General features: G+C 40.7%; 1 protein-coding gene across 1 annotated transcript in view; it reads left to right on the top strand.

Moving 5' to 3' along the window:
• lrp1bb (low density lipoprotein receptor-related protein 1Bb) overlaps positions 1-21189 on the top strand; it is a 230752-nt gene that overhangs the window by 71692 nt on the left and 137871 nt on the right. The window contains exon 2 of the mRNA XM_076109566.1: positions 6775-6912. Coding sequence (XP_075965681.1) covers positions 6775-6912 — 138 coding nt within the window. The remainder of the gene's footprint in view (positions 1-6774; positions 6913-21189) is intronic.

Raw genomic sequence — 21189 nt, 5'->3', positions numbered from 1 at the left:
ATATTGGTTTCAGCCTCTCTCACTGCAATATACTGTATGCATTATTCATTCGAAGCTGGACCCAGAACAATTAGATTAGCACATTTGCATAATGGTTGGTCACAAAAGTATCTCTGTTGACTAATTATGTCGTTGTTTTCCAAATACTGATAAATTGGCCTTTTTTGCTGGTGTTTTTTTGTGTTTCTGAAGTAAAGCTTTCCTACATTGTCCCGAGGCTGATCATTTGTCTCTGTGGACTGATGTATTGATTCTTTATTATACAGTAGAGCCAGGATGTCAAGGATGCCAACACCCGGCTTCATTCTACTGAACAGATGCGAGATTCCTCCTCTCTTTCATATAGATTTGATTGAATACTGCGCATAATTTACAGCAAATAATAAGCTAGTGCACACAATAAATTACGAGTCTTTGCATGGGGCTCTCATGATTTTGCCCTCATTTACTGCAAACAGTGTGTATGACATGCAGCAAATAATATTGATTTACATTTCTATGGTTTGAGTGATATGATGTATTATGCAGGGGCAAATCACTCATTTATTAATGTTAATGCAACGGAAGGGCACTACAATTTAAGGTTTCACATCAGGAGGAAAAGGATAATCGGTTATTTCCTCAATATTAGTAGAGTAACCTTGAATGCTGTCTTTACGATGGAATGCACATACAATGCAAATCTGACATTATACAATAACATATTGGTACATTCACTCAGTAGTCTGCTTTTATTAGAAACTTAACATACAGGCAAGGCACACTGGAAGGTTCTTGATTGTCAGTCTGGCCTTGGTCCAAATTAGCATGTGTTTTGTGTGCAGAAGACCAGACAGAAGGTGTCAAGCTGCCGAAACAAACAAGAACTGTAGATGGCTGCTGCAGAGCATCACCAAATGCTGACCATGTGTATCCACAAACATGCAAAGACACACGCATTTTCCCCACCTGAGAGTTGTCCAGTTCGTACTGTGCCATTGGCTGCTTTTCAGCAGCTCCGTGTGATTAGTCAGTTAAATGATTGCTCATTGTCCTGTCGATACATAGTCATTAGTTTGTGGCATCCACATCTTTTTCTAAATGTATTGAAAGTCACAACATACAAACCCGTGGTCATACAGTTAGTTGTTTTTTTTCTCTGTCTGTGAAAAGTCTCAGTCCTTAGAGGTTCCAGCTTGTGGAAAGGTTTTGTCTGGGGTCAGATAAATACAGCAAAATAAGCTCTTTTGGCTGAGTACATCATTTCAAATGGCAAGACTGTAAAGGTCACATCGGAAAATACTTCTTTTAAATATCCCTCCATATTTGAGCCTATTGAGTTTTAGTTTTTTAATTGTCAAAATGTGGCCCACTGAAATGTGGTTCACTGTGTTGCCATGGAAGTCAGCTCCACATATTTGGGTTGATGCACTCTGTTCATGACAGCAGCAAGATAAGTAGTGTGCCACCACATATCCAGCATTTGTCCAAGGATTGTTTGCCTTGGAGATATGAACCAAGAGTAGCGGGTACAAACAGCCCAGGTACTCGACTCAAGCTGAGATACGAGGAAAGTGGCTCGGCAGCAGTGCTGTTGCATGGAAGTTATAAATATATATCATCGCTTTCCATCAGTTATTCAAATTAACCCACAACATCACGAAGCCGTGACATCTTATAACCCAAACATCCTCAAGCTTTAATAAGCCTGAAAACAACAATGACTTCACCACAGACAGACTGCATACAAAAGGGAAGAGTGCACTATTTTCCATGAGTTCTTGATGCTTTAAACTCGCATTAACACACACACACACACACACACACACACACACACACACACACACACACAAGGAGGCAAACAAGCAGAATAACTGAAATATTCATGGCTTGTTCACTTTAAATGTATCCTTCCACACCAGTGATGCCGCTTATCAACCCAGAGATTAATGTTAACAACATTGGACCACTTCTGTCATGGTTTGTTTTTACAAACTGCTGGTCCATGAATTTTGTGAAAGTTAACACTACTGCAGCAACTAGTCGCGACAGTAGTTAACAGTGTTTGTTGTCAAAGTATGTCATTCACACATGGTTGCATATCCTGTTAACTTTCACTTTATACATCTGCAAACTCCAACCAAACCACGCAAACAGTAATTACCACTGCATCATAGTTCATTGTGTACAAATGTCTACTCTGTTGTGAACGTAACGGGACTAAACGAGACACTCTTCTATCTACCAGTGACAATCAGTAATGGGTGGACCCCAAACACAGACAGAGGTTGAGAGTGTGGAGTAAATAAAGGATTCATTGTAGGAACCAAGGGTGATGAGGATGGTGAGAGGTTGAGCTGAGCTGGGCAGGCTGATGGGAGTGACAACGTAGCTCGTGAGGCAGGCTGGCGGGTAGGGGAGCCGCGGGTAATGAACACAAAAGACAAAAAAAAAGACACAGACAGAAGGTACGTTCAAATAAATCAAACGGCACGAAGAAAATTACTCTGATCGCGTCCAAGAACGACAAACATCCACCGTGGTTGCAACAACGAAAGAACCAAGGTTGATCTACTGCACAGTTATGAGCTTGATGGAAGCCAGGAGGAAGCCAGGAGAGGAGCACCACGCCCCCACGCCACACAGACACGCAGCCCAATTCGAATCCACGCCACACACCTTCTCCCTATCACCTTTCACGCCATTTGTTTGTTTGTGCAGCCGCGTGGAGGCTGTGCCACATGACGGTCCATCCCAAAAACAGTCCTACTCAACGCATTTTGTCCCAAGTCTCGTTGTGCATCGGTGCTTGTAGAGCTGAGAATTACAAGCTCATCTCAACACAGATGCGCATGTAGTATTTTCAGCACTGCGGCAACATGTCAAAACTGTTGGACGTTACTGGCCTACAGGCAAAGTAGTGCAGCGAGTGAAAGCTATTGCTGTCTCTGCCGTATCTGACATTTTGGCTTAGGTTCAGATTCACTCCAATGATCTTACACTCATCACGTTTATGATTAGATTAGTGATTTATGGAATAATAATAATGAGAGTGCATACAACTAATGTCGCTGTAGTTGTGGGATTGACCGCAGTTGTAAAGGCGCTGTGGGAAGTCTACGTTTCCGTTGCCTCAGCTCGGGCATTGGGGATGCTACTTTGATCATTAATTTAAACCGTAAATTAAGAAAAGGAAATTGTTATTTCTTAGGGATATGATGAATCCCTGTACGTAGAAGCTCATGAAGCTTCTACTGCTGTTAGGTGATTTTTCTTTTAGGAAGTCATTATTCCGCACAAACTGGCAGTGGTTCAGATTAACATGATTATCATAATGAACATGCAGAACAGCTGAAATTCCCCTCTAGAAGTCTCTCTTTTGACATTTAATAGAGGTATTAGGTTTGCCCAGCTGATTCCGCCTCATTAAATTCTCAGAGTAGACATATAGCAGCATGTTTTTTAATTACATCCTGCAATCTAAAATCTAAATCGTTTCTTAGAGTTATTTGCTGAAAATGATGTTTAATGTATGAAACACATATTCAGTGCAATTACAACACAAATATGGGTTTTCTTGCAGCAGTGCCAGTAATATGTGCAGTATTTAGACTAGATGGGAATGTAATAAGGCGTTAATAAATATTGATGATGAACTTGAATGTTTCTCGCTTTACCTGGATAAGCATATCACGGTATCATTTTTTTTTCTTCCACTCACAGTGTTATGATTGAACTGGTATTGAAGTGTGCTTGCCCATTTCATCTCTGGACATTATTCATTCATCAAATCATTACTGGAACCTTGCAGTTTCCATCTAAAGTGATTGGAGATTTACACATCAGGAATTGCCTAATACAACAGGGACCAACAGTTTACATGTTTTTATCTAACTCCATATCTATCCATCCATCTATCTATGTCTCTGTCGTGAAGCAAACACAGCAGAAAGGGGCACTGAGCAAAGAGATTTCTCTGACTTCAAAACATGGCCCCATGGTTCCTCGACTCAGTATATGTGCCTTTAAGAGCAAACCTGCATTAGTTTGCCTCTGATAATGCGACTCCATTAACTTAGTGCACATTTATGCTTCCTCTGAATTTAACAATGATAGTATATGCGACAGTATATTATCTGAAACCTCTACACATCCATGGTACACCTTATGTTGGCCCTATTTGCCTGCACAGGGTGCAAACTATTCAACTACGACAAATAACCGCAGTGCAACTGTAGTTCTGCTCCATTTTTTTCTTCCTCAACAAGTGAAGGAGTTAGGAAGATGGGGACATCTAGCAGTAACCTTTTGTGTACCGGCTGCCTGTCGGCTACATCCTTCCTTACGGACCTTCATGCCAGCTGCGATACCTGCCCCGGCACCGTCTGCTTTGGGCTGTCGTTTACCCCGCAGATAGCTCTCTTTGGCCCACAGAGGAGCATGTGGCGACGAGCCGAGGCCTTCACGGAGCTTCGTGTTGAAGATAGCAGGGATATCCGTCCGGCTACTTTAACGGCAGAAGAGCTGGACATATTCACCTGCACATATCTATCTGGACATCCCGGATGAGGTCCGCTGAGATGGGCAAGAGTTTGCTGGCTCAGCTCCCTCCATAGCGGGTTCTCATCCTGGCTCTCCCTCCTCCCCCCCCCCCCCCCCCCCCCCGTTGGGAGCACTGAAGGCTGATGACGATGAGAGATAACCATCTGTGTACCCCTGCATGACAGATCAGCCGCAAAGCCTCGCAATTCTGTCTTTTTCTATCTCCACCACGGCCAGGCATCTTTCCATTCAGGTCATGATGTTTGGTCATTTCTAGCATGGTTCTAATCTCAACCTGAGATGCCACTCTAATCAACCAGAAAAAAAAACCCCTCCTCTGTGGGTTTGCACGCAGGATGTTGGGTTAAAGCGTCATTCAGCACCTTGGATTTGGGAATCTAAGGGGAGAGAAGCTCGATTCACTAGAGGATGGCGCGGTATACTACCCCATTTATACGACTTTGTGCGATCATCCAACGAACTACAGTAGTCTGGGAATAGACAGAGAAATTCTGAATACCTCAGCTGTTGAGAGACCATCTGTGTACCCCTGCATGACAGATCAGAGCCGCTGAATATTCATGCACCATCCCTCCCCTTATCACATTAGATTAGAACCCATGTGGCGAGATAGCAAGGGGAGAGGCTGACAACGCTGTTACGTTGTCAGAGACCCTTACAGCTTTGTGTTAAATAGCACATTTACCAAATGGACTATTCTGTGGCACTGGGTGGAATTTTAAGTGTTTTTGTTTAAGTGCAGTGAGTAAAAGTTTCCTATGTGTGTTTTGTCAGTTAAACACAAGGACCCACCATGTATTGAGTTCGATTCCAAATATGTGAGATGTGTGAAATGTCAACAGTTTAAAAATGTAGGTTTTTTTTCCTTTTCAGTTTTATAAAATGAACACCGACATACAAGTCAAGTGTGTAAATAATACGCTGTACACACTTAACATTTCCAAGGCCATTGACGATGTCTTGAAGATGGAATCCTCATTTATTATTTATTTTCTAATTATAGAGTAACACTCATTTAGAAAGCAAGTGAACCTTTTATAACCCTTTATATATTTATATACATAACAACAGTATTTATTTTCTTATGAATTGTATTATCTAGATTACAATTGTTTTGTACGAAATGGCTGAAAGGAGCACAGTCATCAAATGAAAAGAGTGCTTCAAAGACATGTTGGATCCCAGCAGATCAGGCTGCCAATTTGCTCATGTATGAAATACGAACTCTGAGACAAGGCCACTGATATTTGACTTACCTAAATATGGCTCAGAAATGGTGTGAATCACTGGGTCTCGAAGAGATGGCCAAGAAATACTCATTAAAGAAGAAGCCTCTCTCGCGGCACTTTTAAAGCAGTAAAAAATGGTTTTGGAGGAGAAACTAATATGAGTCATTATTGTGTCAATACACACTCACAACCACGTATACGTATCCATTCTGTAAATCAGCAGGAGAGGACAGCCCTCTTTGTAATGGCCACATTAATTGCTGCATCTCTTACCTTACAAAGTAAAAATGGATGCTGTGAATAAGTAACTGCCCAGTCAAGATGGTCCAAGTGCGCGTGGGTGTGAGTTCCTGGGGGGTGGGCGACTCTGGGGATTGGGACGGATAAATCTTCCCATTAAGTGGCTGCAGCAGCACATTGGTAATTGATATCAATGTAGTTGAGGTGGAGATGTGACACATTTACAGTGCTGGTGCACTGGTCAGCTGTGTTTTATGTGCTCCTGTGTGGCTGCCACATGAATGAGGGGTCACCTATGTGCCTCATGAATCCTTAAACAGCTGCTCTGCCCGGCTGGCAGGGAGAGTCGGGCAGTTTGTTATGGGACTTCACCAAGTGCGTCTGCAAAGCAGTGTGGCAAACATCTGTTGTGTGTAAAGAACAATGCTGTGTGAAATATAAATACATTTGCATATGCATGGGTTCGCCCGCTCCTTTTAAAAGGGGTCTTGAAGTATCAGCACTTTGTAGTTTTTGCTGGCAAACAAATTTCCTCCAGCATTTTTTTTTTTAGACTGCCTTCTCAAACGATAATGACAATGAAATATGCAAATGTGGTTCACATATGGTCGCCCACTGTAACTGCTACTCCATATGCTGGAAAGAAAAAACATTGTTAAAGCACATTTGGCTTTGCAGGGAACTGATACGGTGTATTTATGATTCATGTTGAAATAAATGGATAAACAGGTTTGTTTTACACTTTGTCGTTTGTCTTCTTTAGGTGCGCAGGAGGTGGTGATCAGATGTCCCCTCAATCACATACAGTGCATCGGGACAAAAAAATGTATTCATTTCAATAAACTCTGCAATGGGGCCAGAGACTGTGAGGATGGCTTCGATGAAGGAGTCCACTGTCGAGGTAAGAGTTAAGGATGCTCTCACAACCCGATTCCTTTTTGCCTTGGGTTTAGCATGCATAAATTAATAACTTCTCTCATTATCATGTTAATTAATCAGGTCACGCACATTTTATTTGGATTATTAAGATTGTGGAATTTATTTTGCACATTAAATCAGCACGACATTTGTAAAATATATAGCTGTGGAAAACGCTCCACTTTTATTCCCTGTTAATAGATAATTATTATTCCAAACTTTAATCAAGTAAATTTGAGCTGAAGTTTTTTTTTCTTTTTGATTATCGGAGTTCAGGGATTCTTTTCGCTTTCGCTTAGATACACACTGCTTAATGCATCTATCATTGGAAACACATCCAGCTCTCAATGCATGATGGTTGATGATTTGCTAATTCGTGAAATGGTGCCATGAGCTGGCACTTTCTAACTGTTGTGGTAAAACTGTTCGCCAAGGAGAATTCTCATCATCCTTCCTGTCAGAGCAGCCAAGAGACTCAGCAGGACAGTAGCACCAGGTGTTGTGTTTGTACACAAGGCTTGGCTGTTGCTCTCATTCTTAGCAACTATACCAAGCTGCTCCAGACACCTGGCTTCTGTGATACGGCGGCGTTGGCTTTATGATTGCAACTGTCTTCGCACAACGGTAGCTCCCTGTCTCGCAGAGACCACGACCTTTTTTGACCTGTAAGACTCTGTGTGAGTGCTAGGTGCGATGACACATCCTCCGATTCACAGCAGTGAAGAGTCCAAGATGGAACAGGAAGCTCGTCCTCCAACGTCTCACTCCCTATACAATACTGCTTGCATTGAAGGATTTAATTGGTAGAATTCCTTGGACCAGAGAATAGAATTGAAGCAAGATTGATTAAACCATGTTCTTGCTACTTTCCAAAATCTGCTGAATTGCTCCTGAGCTATACCAAACGGTTTTAAGGGTTAATACATTAAGTTCTGCTCATCTAACTAAGCAGGATAGAAGCTCTGAAAGCCTGGTTCAAGTTCTGTGTTCATGTCATGTCAGGTTTAATTACAATGCAAAAACCCCACCTGCGAGAATTGCTCAAGTCAGCCGAGGTAGAACGCGCAGGCAGTTTCTGCAGGCAGAGATATCTCACGTTCCACCTGCCACACTGCTAAAGTGTGTCCACACAATGTCACTTCATCCACTGATGCTGGAAGGACCAGGAGATTAATATCTAAATTATCAGCTGCTATACCAGCCAACTCATTATATGTACATGAGATGAAAGTCCTTCACACATACAGCAGTACTAAGTAGCCATAGTGATAATACATTTATACTGCTTGCAAATTGTAAATGACTCTCGCTATTACAGATCCCCCAAATGGAAACCAATTAGACACTACTCTCATATAGTTCTAGCATACAATTAAAAAATGATAGCACTAAGCCTCACCTTTCTTTATCTTACTGGGAGCACTAAAGGGTTTCTATATTCGCCACAGTCTTTTACAGAAAGTACAAGAAATGTAGATAGAAAGAAGGTCAGACAACGATGTTTTAATTGAATTCTGTTCCTATGAATGTTTTTCCATGTTGGGGACAAGGCTTCGAAAAAAACCACCAAATGTAATTCGGTGCAACTTGAAACTCAAAAGAAAGAGGAGCCGAGTACAGAACAATAATAAAGATTTCATTGCACAAATCCCTACCTTCTTAAATTACAAGCCATCTGTATTTGGATACCTCAAAGATTGGAGAGTAAAATAAAATAAAATATATTGTGTTTTTTAAAACTTGTACATTTTAATATGTTCAAATTATAATAATTATCGCAAACCGGGCTGAACGGCCATGACAAAAAAGGGAGATGCGTTCAACGAAGCAGTTTAATTAACAAGTTATTTATTAATTTTAAAGTAGCATAAAAGACAAAACATAAACGAACAGTGACATGTGAAGTTAGTAATGTCCACAGTGTAAGTGTGTGTGTGCGTGGAGAGTGTGTATGCAATGTTGTATAGCGTGGAAACAAACCAAAACCAAAACGGGTGACTCAGGAAGAAGAGAGCGACCCACTGAGAACCCAGAGGGTTTTTAATTCAGGGTGCACCGGCACACAGGGCCAGTGTTGTTAATGGCCTCAGGTGTTTCCACTCTGCCTGACGACCCTCTGCCACACCCCACCTGCAAGGAAAGCAGCCAAACAACCAGACAACAGGGCAGACAGGGCAGAGAGGGTCGTCACGTAATTATTAAAATATTTTTTTTACCGTTAATCAGAAATGTATATCATAATCTCCTACTTAATATTTGGTTATTTGATATTCCATTTAGAAATATACGAGCTACCAGACGGCTTTTCGTTCTTTTCACGCTTTTGTAAAAGGATCTGTATGCTGCATATTTGTTGGTATAATACTTTTGGCCTTTTCGCAAGAGAAACTGAAGCTGTAAAATTATTTTTCCTTTCTGCGACGAGTTAAATGCCACACTTGAATTACCTATTCATCCATTTCGTACTTTCTTTCACAGTAAGGACAACTTTTTGTTTTACTGAAGTATTCGTCATAAAGCAAACCAACATTCATTTGATATTTGGGCTGCAAAAGCTGTGCAGATATTAAATATATATTAACTTTTTAAGGATTTCCAATGTAATTTGGGTAAATGTTTTTGTAGTTTTAATAGATGTGGATGCACTCAAACTTCTATAAATCAAGATGTACTTCAGTAAGACCATGAAGTGGTGAGGCATTTTAGTAAATCATGCATATATACACATTGGTGTGAATTTTCTTCTGACTTCATTGTCTGGCCTTTTGTGATACCGCTGTGAGTTCCACACAGCCTTAACCTTGTAAACTGCAGACATGCACTTTTCATGTCAGCCTGATGGCGTTTTTACACATCCCTTGTCATGGAATAGGTACGGCACCGCTGTATCTGATGTGAAAGAATATGTGACCTGAATGCTAACAATCCGCCTCTTAATGCAAAGCTTCAGATTGTGTCTAATGTCTAAAGCATTAGAGTAAGATTGATTCTTTCTTAAAAAATACATTAGCCTGGTAGAAAATACAAATTTGTTGTCTTTCTACACAAAATGTAAATTTTATGTTAAAGATGAACATTATACTAATTCCCGTTTGTGTGGCTCCGACCTTCTGCTCCTTCGCTCGGGGACACATACTGTGCAGTATGCTTGGTCCCACACGGACAGACCAAACTCATTTGGAAGCAGGAGAAATTGAGGTCACCAAAGCGAAGTTTTAGGCAACCAGCTGGGTCTCTTACAAAACTTTTTTTTTTCCCCCCTCCCGTTCCTGCCCACCTCTTATGAATATACATGCTGAACATCCCGAGAGGCCTTGATATGAAGGTGCCCAGATGGAAAACCACCAAACTCTCTTCGTTCACCTTCAGGAAACTTGCTCATTCTTAATCACATGCTCGTGGCTGTGCCGTGGGATCTCTGAAGTCTCTCCTGCTTGGCTTAAGGAAGACTTAAATGAATACAATTCAGCTTCAGACTCCATATGTTCTGCTAAGGTCAGAAAGTGGTCATAAACAAATATCTTCCAAATGTACATGGTGAATAAAAGGAACGACATGGAGCTGCGTGGAAACTGAATTTGGAGACTTTGTCAACCTAATGCTTGAAAATGAAAGCTAAACTCTGATGCCAGGCTCAAGCCGTGTTTGTTCAAACTGTTTACTCAATGTTTTCACTTCACCATACTGGTTCGCACAGTCACCATTTTATCTTTACCAATGAAAGCAGCAGACTCAAAAAAGAGCAGCAGTTTTTGTTGTGGGAACAAAACACGATGATAAAATCATTTGCGTTCTGCTTTTTGTGAAACTGTTCAGTAACTCTGGAGACTGTATCATGACTCCGTGACAGCAGTGAAAGATCTCTGATAGATTGAAGCCAACTCAACGCTGTCACACTGCTGCCTCAGAGTGAATGTCAGCAATGCAACCTTGACTATATATAGTACAGGACATTACATAAGGTAATGATGAAAACCCAATGATATTTTGCTGAACACTTCATTTACTATTCAGTTCCACAGCAGTTATAATCTTAGTTTTTGCATGATAACTGACCCTTCACTAAGTCCTTCACTCAGGCCGGCGGGATGGAGAAGAGCGGCTCCCTTGAAAGTGACACGAGCTAAAATAACATCATTTATGTTTTGCGTCTTTAGACTTCTGCACTGTTTATTGTTATGCACCAAATCACCAAGACAAATTCCTTGTCTGTGCTATAAAAGGATTAATGCAGTGAGTGATCGAGAGCAGAGGAGAAATTATTAGTAAAGTCTATAAACCTCTTCTCCGTGCTTCCCGACCACGTAGAGCGATTTAAAGCCATTGCGAGGTGAATACCTTTTTCAGTTTCATTGTTTTCTTCAGCTAAATAATCCGCTACGGTGTAATAACACTGGCTGAAGCGGCCAGATGGACCGTGTGTGTAAAGTTATTACAATCGTTATGATACAGCAGGATTCACAAGGTTGTTAAATTAGTGACACACTGTTGTTGATCTGGACTGTTTTCTTACAAGTTATGGCTTTGCTACTTTTTGCATTATGTGTACCCAATTTACAGTCTGTTTATGAGTAAACAGCTTTATTTCTAAGGAGGGTTTTTGACATTTTTAAATGTACAATTAATGGTCTTGTTGTGTTAGACCAATGTAACATTATTCTTTATGTATTAACAATGTTTAAACAGGTGATATGAAAAAACGTATTTGATTTCATGCATGCAGATCGGAAAAAACAAACAAAGTCCATTTAACATTCTGACTGTGAAAATGTAATCCTTTACTACAGGTTGTAAATACTGCCGACACATTTATCTCCTTAACAGTCAAACTTTATTTGAGTAGACAGATGACAATATGAATTTTACAATATTCTCTACAGTATTTTGAAAGTGTTTCAAACATGATCTGCAGCTTTGACAAACATTTCACAACATGAATATAGCAATAACTGTCTGACAAGAAAGAAGGTCTCACATTTATATTAGATCGGTAATTCCACCTTCAGTTCTGTCGACATGCTGACTTTAGAGGGTGAATACAGGCATATGCAGGCAGAAAGTATACGTGTATAACGTTTTTTTTGAAATGAAAATACGTATGACCCTGAATAGAGCATAATATGAGACCGAATAACATCTGAGCTCCATCTATTGCATTTCATCCTCCTACTACTTCCTCTGACTCTGGTAACCCCCAGTTGTAATATCACGACGGTGGTGGTGGATACACTGCAACAACATTAACTAAGACAGTTTTTTTGACAAAAAAGTGCCATCAGATACATAATACACAGATATATATGTACCGTGAATATGCTCTATTCGCATTAACGAGTCTACATATTAGCTTTAATCACTTGTATGCTGACACTAGTGTATCATAATTGGCACTTTCTGTGCATATTGTGTCATCGCGGAGAATGAATACAGCCGTTTTTGTGCGAATGCCCAGAAAGATCATCAGCATTAAGTTTTATGAGTCAGTAAAAAAACATCATAATCCGGGCTCAGTTTTCATGGCAGTGTGGATATTGGCTTAAGCAGGGCAATGAGATTGCAGTCATGACCTTGCAATACAGTGCTTTGCCCATTCATAAGGTGTTTTTGTGCCCTTCTCAGTGCACATGGGGAAAAGGAGAACATGCAATTAGATGGGAGTTGCATGTAAATTGTAGCGCAGCAACCAATAATTAATAAAATAGCTGTTCAGCTGTGATAAGTTTATTTTTCCATCATATTTTTGTCAGTGCTAACCGGGAATAAGATACTTTCAATTACTATAATTGGGAACAAGTAGTAACTGCCTTCGTTTGTATTGGCAATACAGCACAAAGCCTTTTTCAGCAAAGCATTTTAGTCATTGATTTTGTTTTGGCAGTTAATGCTGCGAGGATGTCCTCCTTATCTTCTGCTAAACTGCAATACAGTTAATTACTTACTTGCTGTAGATATTCCTAGTTCTGATTGAACGTTTAATTCAATAACATACGTTTGGGTGACCAGCATGAAACAGCTGACTGCTAATATGAGCACCACATGCAGTTCACAAGGCCTTTCACTTTCAGTGACATTTAGACTCCACGTTTATAACTACTCTGGTACTTTTACCCCTGACTGAGCTCGACCCCGACCATTACATTCATCCTTAGCCTCATTTAGTGGCTCATGGAAACTTGACATTTATTGCAGAATCAGTGGGCATGACTTGCAAATGTTGTGTTGCAGGAAGAAAAAAAATCGCACTCACGATCAAAACGGGTCAATTTCAATATCGCAAACAGCCAACAATAGATATAATTCATGCTTGGTTAATATTCCAGCCTAAAAGGAGAAAAGCCTGCGTTCAGACAGCTTGAGACATGCTGTAAAAATCCCTCACGCAGAATACACTGTATATCCACAGTCCTGCTCTAATATAGTGTTCTGTTTAAGCTGTCACGCATGTGCTCACTTTCCCATTGCCAATGAAAGAGCTGCTTCACTTCTCACAATACAACCATATAGCTGCCACAGCTATTGCTGGCGCCTGGCGCTCACTGTTCCAATTCATCCCCCTGTCGGCTCTGATTCTCAGGTTTTCCCCCACTGGGGAAGTTAGGTTCTCCCTGATCTCTCTCTCCTCTCTCTTTGTGCTGAGCTTCCAAGTGTGATCTCTCAGGGAAAAATGGATCAATGTACTGTATCGACTATTTATTATCTACGCTGTCTGATTCTGAAACGTGAGTCGTCTGAATGAACTTTAATTCTCTGTGTGTGCTTCTATGATTGTTATAATTTTAGGATTTGAACCAGGATCAGTCCCTCTGTTTAAGTCAGGCTTGCTTCATCAATCGACACATCACCATGTGGGTCTCAAGAGCATGATGAAGTATAAAGCTTAGATGTAACCCCGCCCTCCATTTAGTTAAGGAGATCCAAGCAACATGCACATTGGTTGGTTTGGTTGTGTTTTGGTTCTCCTGATGTGGGGGGGAAGAGGTTGTAAAGTACACTATTGCTTTTGTAATATGAACCTTATATTACATACTGCTTCTTTTACTCGTCAATAAATCCTATTATGGATAATGACCCTCCTGAGAAAGTTAAGTCATTAATGACACGGTTTGATTGAAATGAAAGTTGAGTGAAGAGTGCAATTTCCAAATCACAACAACTTACATAATTGCCAGTGTCTTAACAAGCTGTGTAAGTGAAAGTTTAAACTTTAGCTTAATTAATCTATGACACCAGTCAAAGTAAGTAAACAGCGACAGTAAGTTGACTGTAGTTAATAACATTCAATTTGGCCAAACAAAAAATAAACAGTTTTCTGGTTAATTAATAAGCCCTGTGCATGCTGGTATCATTTCTGCTCGCCAAATGTGGTTTTGTGGAAGAGGAAACAGCACCCAGTATAGTTTTTGTATTTCAAAATGAAGGACTGGGCTTTATGTTTTGACTTCTTTATCAACGAACCAACAGAGTGGTGACTGTTGTTTTCCATGATGGATGTAGATGATTGCCTATTGATCCCTTCAGAGAGGTAGCTAGCAGGCAGCTCAACAGCTATTGAGCGCAAAGTGTTTTCAGAATATCTCGGTTAAACTTTTAAGCACATCACTTCATCTTTTGAAGCTCATCACATTAAGAGCTCTTTAATTGAGACATCCAGGATTCACAGTCGTGAGACTTGAAGCTCGTCCTGTCGGTCTGTGAAGCTAACATCAACATCAGCGTGAGCCGCTACAGTGCAGAGCCTTCAACATTATTATTAGGTGTTTGTCAGTCTGATATCAAAATATTGTCAGGCATGATTTTTTTAAGTTTGGGTGCATCCTGACACTGAAAGCATTCAAGGTTGAGACCCTATATCCGTGTTTCCTCATTGAGGAGTTAGCTGTTATGTATGCGTGATACATATTAGCTCTGAGCTGCAGAAAATAACTTGTAAAATTGACAAGATTTATGATGCAGAAAGGAGAGGCGAACGAACGAACGAACAAACAAGACTAATTTGCTTCCCAGAGAGCTAGTTGGTTGTGATTAAATATAAGATTGGACTTTCAGAGTGAACCTGTGCCAGTCGTACTCCAACAGAAAAGCGTCAGCAAAAAAGAATCCCTCGAATGCGGCTGAATGTTAGTGACGATGAGCTGCTGCCTCTCCCGGCACTCTGCTTTCACATTCTCTGTAATGCATTTGATTTCCAAAATATATGGATCTATTTTTGCTACGTAAGGGTAATCTGGACTTTTATGCGGCTATGATTTCCATGTCACAGCACAGCTTGTCAAAGTGGCAATGTGTTTACCCTCTGCGGAGAACACACTGATTTAAGCTATTTGGGGATTTGAATTATAGCTCCGAGTACACAGGCTGAAAAGTAACAGAAAGAAAAAAACAATTCTCATTACTGACGTGGCAGTGAGAAAGCATTGTCTCCCCCGGTTCATCTTCTTCGGCAAACACACACCTTAATTGTTTTTTCTAATAGTCTCTGACTCTGAAATGCTGACTCTCTCTCACACACGCACACACACACACACACACAAAAAAAACTATTCAAAAAACATTAATATTATGTTTTTCTTCATTTTGTGATGATAAAGCCTGTGGAAACGAAACAACGTCAAACATGCACCTTCCCTCCCACCCTCTGTCTCTGAGCAACATTCAATTATCTCACTTGATTAACTTTTCAGTAGGACAATTCAAACAAACACTTTTCTCCAGAGTGAAGGAGCCTGTGATAAGTGACGCTCTTGTTATGAAACGACTCGGCATGAATACAGCTCAATCATCTTTTTAGTGTTTCTCAGTAGGTTGAAAACGCGCTGCCAGCCAGCCTCGTGGACTGTAATATATTAGCATATTTATTAAATTGTAGCCCCTCTAATGGATGGAACATTTACAGTAAGTAGTCAAAGTGATAGCTGTCCTCTCTGCGGTGGTACTCTGCAATGTGCTGTGCTTTTTAATGTGTGACTCTACCTCACTGTGGTCACTTTACAGACGATGAGGTTGTCATTTTCAATGGCGTTTCAATTCCTACTTCTGCTTTCGAAAACAGAGGCATCTGATGATTTAAATCGAATTCCCAAAGAATTTGTCAAAAGTATTACATGTTAAACTCATCTCATTTGAAGTTATCTGTCATATTTTGCTTTGCTGTTTGAGGAGTTGAGGTTCCAGCTCTTGTTATCTTACTAGCTCTGGTTAGGGAGCTGCCAGGCCCCAGTACACACTATATAAATACCAGCCGACACTGACAATCAATAATTCATGCATCTTACTTTGTTGTTCCGCAGCCTGGCAAGATATTGTCACTCACATCAGTACTCTTCCTAATATGAGGAAACAATCTGGTGTCATCAAATCCTATTACAGCGGATTTTCTTCCTCAGGAGTGGTTAGAATTAAAGTTTCATTGTTTGCTGGAAGATTTCGACACCCACACCCACGATGTGTCTTCCAATATTTAAGGGCATGTCAGAAGCCTGGCAGTGCACCAGTTCCAAAATCCCTCAGCGAATTGTGCTTTGAGGGATTAACAACATTTACTGTCACATTTGAGCCCTAGTTTGAAATACAGGATTACATTTCTTGAAAACTACATGTATATACGCATGTATCTCTCAATTTCTAGGGAAAATTATACCTTCTAGACCATCCGGACAGCTCCATTTCACATCAAAGCTGACACACTTAAGCTTCTCAGATAACTTTCTAAAGCCTTGTCAATAAATTGTGTCACTGCAATCATTGCTCATTTTACACAAATACTATTTCCCTGCACACACTTCTGGAAACTGTTGAATGATCGAACCCCAGGGAATTTATGACCCAATTTCTTATATTCGTGGAATCAATCTTGTCACTTTTTGCCAAGAGGGCCTACCAACCACAACTACAGACCTACAGGGTGGGTTAAGCTCCTGATATATGGGTGATAAATCCACTCATTAAAGGTCCTTGAGCCAGCCATGGGTGCACCTCTGTGTTGGGTTTGCATCTTAATTTGGTCCCACATTAATTACAGGCCTTGACTGCCAACCGAGTTTTGTGAAAAGACTGACTATTCAGAGACTCAGGCCGTGGCCATCCCCAAATGGAAGCCATAATTAGGCCAGATGGGGCAATCTGACTGTTAGCCTTTGGTTAGTCTTTCCTTGCCCATGATGAGGCTTCTTGTTTGTGTTAGCAGAGCAACAGTGCCACACACAATATGCATACTCTGCCATCTGTGTTGCTGAATGTGGAAGGTCTGAGAATCTTCTACTCGAGTGGTCTTGATTGATGTGTGACTTTTTTTGTTTGTGGGATGCTGTCGCGTAAAATGTCTCCGGAATAAGCAGAGTGCTACTGTAGTTTTGTGAATTACATGAATAATACCAACAATTTGAAATTTTAACTCTCAGTATCAAGTACTATGGTGGTACTGCTACTATTGTGCGTACTGTTCTAAAGAGGGTACAAGCATTTTGGTACGTATTTGTGCCTGACAAGTGAGAGCCAGTGTTGCCAGGAGAACTGCTGTCTACGTCTAGTTCTGACAAGAGCACATCATAGCCCTTTACAGCCTACGAAGGTTGATACAAGGCATCGTAGAACGGGCAATGTACTGTTAGTGATTCCCTTGACAACATTCAACATTCAGGAGAACTCATTTTATGGTGAAGTTGGTATTCCACAGGGGAAGTGGAAGCCCTGAAGGTAGACTTACTAGCTTCCTGTCAAAGAGAGTTAGTCTAGCTTGCTAACATTTACCCTGATTCTTTAGGTCTTGTTATATCAACACCTGTGTAGTCTTTGTCTGCTCCTGCACAGCTCAGTGTTGTGTTAGCTGTGTCTTTCATGAATACAAGTCATAGCATTTCTTAAGCAAACATTCATTTTAATTTCAGTTTTATTTTGGTCATATATCATATTGTTATCTCATAACACAAAATAAAATTAGATTTTTTTTTTCCTTACATTTCTAATTGTATTATTGTATATGATTATTTTTAGCCACTCTCTACAACAGAGGTGTCAAACTCATTTTTGTTAAAGGGCCGGCTCATTGAAACCATTGCATAGTAACCTATAAGAAACAACACATCCAAATGGGTCTTTTGTTTTAATGTAAAGGAGTACAAGTGCATTCTGAAAATAATAACAATTAATGAACATTTCATTAACAAAACAGATGATGAACGCCCCGAGATGTCTCGCTGATCTCTCGACTACAATAATAAACAGCCTGCTGTTTCCTCAAACCTCCCAACAATGCATGTGGGATACATAGAGGGTTGCAGGATTGAGCCCTAAAGTCTGGAAACACGTTAGCCTTTTTTGCACTTCTGGTTCCCTCGTATCGTTTTTTGGTTAGATGCCTGCACTAAGGTCTGTGGTTACACAAGCTTAGTTGATTCACGACATAAAATATGTCAGTTAATATCCCACTCGTGAATTTTACATGTCTTCAACAAGGCTGTTGCTGAGAAGTGGCATGATGTGACTAAAAATCATCAATGGCGAACACTAGTCCGCCTTTTGGTGATTGGTGGGGACGTGAAGTCATTTGACTGTGGTGTAGTTTGTTTATACGTTAGCTTTTTACTAAATGTGGTGTTAATTTGTGAAGATCATCTTGCTGAACAGTACATCTAAGGATCAAAAACATCTGTTTGCCACAGAGCTTATTTTTTTGCATTAATCAAAAATCCAATGGCAAAATCCCATTGCCATTTTGTTGAGGGAACCAGGGCGATGCTAACTTTGGGGTTGGCCTACAAAAACATGTCATCCCTGCAGCACTCTATAGCAGATCCAGCATAGAGCGCGGTACTCTTATAAGGACAGCGAGACCCCCAGTGTACCACTAGAGAGAGAATAGGAGTGCATTCTATTGACAACATGGAATGAATGACTTCTCTGCAATTTTCACACTTTGCAAAGACATCCAGTGGGCCAAATTGGACCCTTTGGCGAGCCAGTTGTCGGCCTCGGGCCGTATGTTTGACACCTCTGCTGCTACCATTGTGCAGTATCTGTGCTCTGACTATGCTGGTCTCTCTCCCTAATGTGAAAACCGGACCTCATAGTCTGCTACAGACGTAATGATATTGCAATTTCCAGATCATGAGTAGAATTTAGGCAAATCATTACTTTCTCAGAATATATAATAATAACTCAATCGTTTCTTTTTACCAATGTGAAAACAGATGGAATTATTTCTTTTTGCAGTTGCTAGAATCGTTCTGTTGATACAGTGCATCTGATTAAAGCAAATTAGATTGCGGTTGACTGTAAATTAGACTGGGCTTGCTCTTTTGAATGCATTATGCCTCTTTGTTTCAGCGTGAGTAACATTCGACTGCATGGTTTCAGTCATTCAAACATTTCACAAATCTAAAATAGTTTACATTGTGAAAGGTTATTGGTTGGCTAGGCTCATATTGTTTACTGTTTTGTATCTGTTTGCCCAGCAACTCATGAATATTTCTGCATGTGCCCCAAACTTCAGCAGTCACCTCTTTTTAAGGTGCATTCATTATACTTTTTGGAGAAAAATTTGGAGTATGCTGTTTTTCGCATCACCGTTGTGGTTACAAATCCTAATTTGAGTGTACTCTCTCCTTGCCAGTGCATCAGTCTCGGCTGTGTTATTCCTCATTTTCAGGAGACGGTATATAAGAAATACTTCTTCATTAATGCCAACTATAATGACATTGAGTTAGAAAGAGTATAGATCACAGAAAATGAAAAGCTTTTGAGCATATTTCTTCCACATAAAGTATATTTGCGGACCATAGTGTACTTCACTATTGACTGGTGTTCTCAGAGATAGCACTGCATAGCTCTAGATGTGTGAAAAGCATCAAGCAGGCTCAGTGGCAGGTATACAATCCCTGCAGCACTCAGTGTTTGCCAAAAGGGAAAGCTGATGATCCGGCGTCTTTGAGCAGATATAAGGATTAGCTTTGAATATCTTCAGCCCGCCATGTCGTCATTTTGCATACCGCCTCACAACAGGGAAGCACGCTAGTTGCCGTGCCACGTGGTGAATAATAATGCATAGGTCACATGGGGTCCACACACAAAGCCTGAGAGCGAGTAAACAGAGATGGCTGGAAGCAGCGGGAGTTTTTTGACCCACCTGTCAAGTGCTGACAACATTTTTTTAAAGTTCCTACTACCTCAGAAGTATTTCCACCAGGTAGCATTTTAATACACATTTCATAGTGCTGTATGATTTATGGTACTTTTTTACTCACATAGAAATGTGGAGCGGTTTGCCGAGGCTCATATGGGATGTGACAACACAGATGTGCAATAGTTGGCTCTGACGCCGGAAACACACCAGAGCAGCGGCAACGTGTGACCTGCGGCGAGCTGCCGTGCGATGTCTACGAACACACTTCGCAGCTGCATGGTGTGTTTTCTGCAGCAGTATTATAATTGGCAAACTTATACATCACTATTAAACATCCTAGTCTATTGTTGCCTAGAATTCAAAGAGAAATAGCGTCCAGATCTTGTTTTTAGCAGATATTAGCAGTTAGGCTACGATTCCAGCATGCAGCTTTTTTGTTCACACCTGCAGGGCCATCGTAAGAGGCAGGAACCTGTTTCCTTTTGATTGACATACAGTAGGCTATGTTAAAAATGAATAGCAGTCAGAAGGGGAAAGGAACGTATGTTTACACTGAGCCATTCAAATGCTAATGTCAATTGCTAATGCCGCTATCTCAGAAAGATAGCGGCAAAGCACAATGTGTCTATCCATGCAGACACATTTTACCGGCGTCTGGCTCTTATTTGGTGTGTGTACTTCTGATTACTTTCAACCTGCACCTTTTTCCCCCTCACCATTACCATCATGACGGCCGATTGTGTTCAATGTTTTATCATTTCATTGTAGAGCTTCACATGGCTCCACTTTGCTGGGAGTGTTGCTCTCTTATCCACCTCAATATGTCCAGTTATCCACCTCAATATGTCCAGTAGATTCTCAGTCAACATCACCCTCAAAAACGCATTTGCATCTTTTAAATTAGTTTGACATGAATGCTTTGCTTTCCCAGCTAGCGGCTGACATTCACAGAAAATGAGGTATAGAGGCTGCATCATACGGAGCGACCTATGTGACATTTAGCTCACACTTAAAAAAGCCTACTATATAGTTTTCCTTTTCTCAAAGGATGTGTTTAACCACTTGCTAGCTGTGACTCCAGTTTGGCCTTGATAACAGGATTGGTGGGCAACTCTCACTGTGAGCTGCAGCTATACAGTGAAT

This window comes from Anarhichas minor, unplaced genomic scaffold (assembly GCF_050575085.1).
Source record: "Anarhichas minor isolate MPS153535 unplaced genomic scaffold, ASM5057508v1 ptg000004l, whole genome shotgun sequence".
In the NCBI taxonomy this organism is placed as follows: Eukaryota; Metazoa; Chordata; class Actinopteri; order Perciformes; family Anarhichadidae; genus Anarhichas; species Anarhichas minor.
This window is presented reverse-complemented; position numbering and strand designations above follow the sequence as displayed.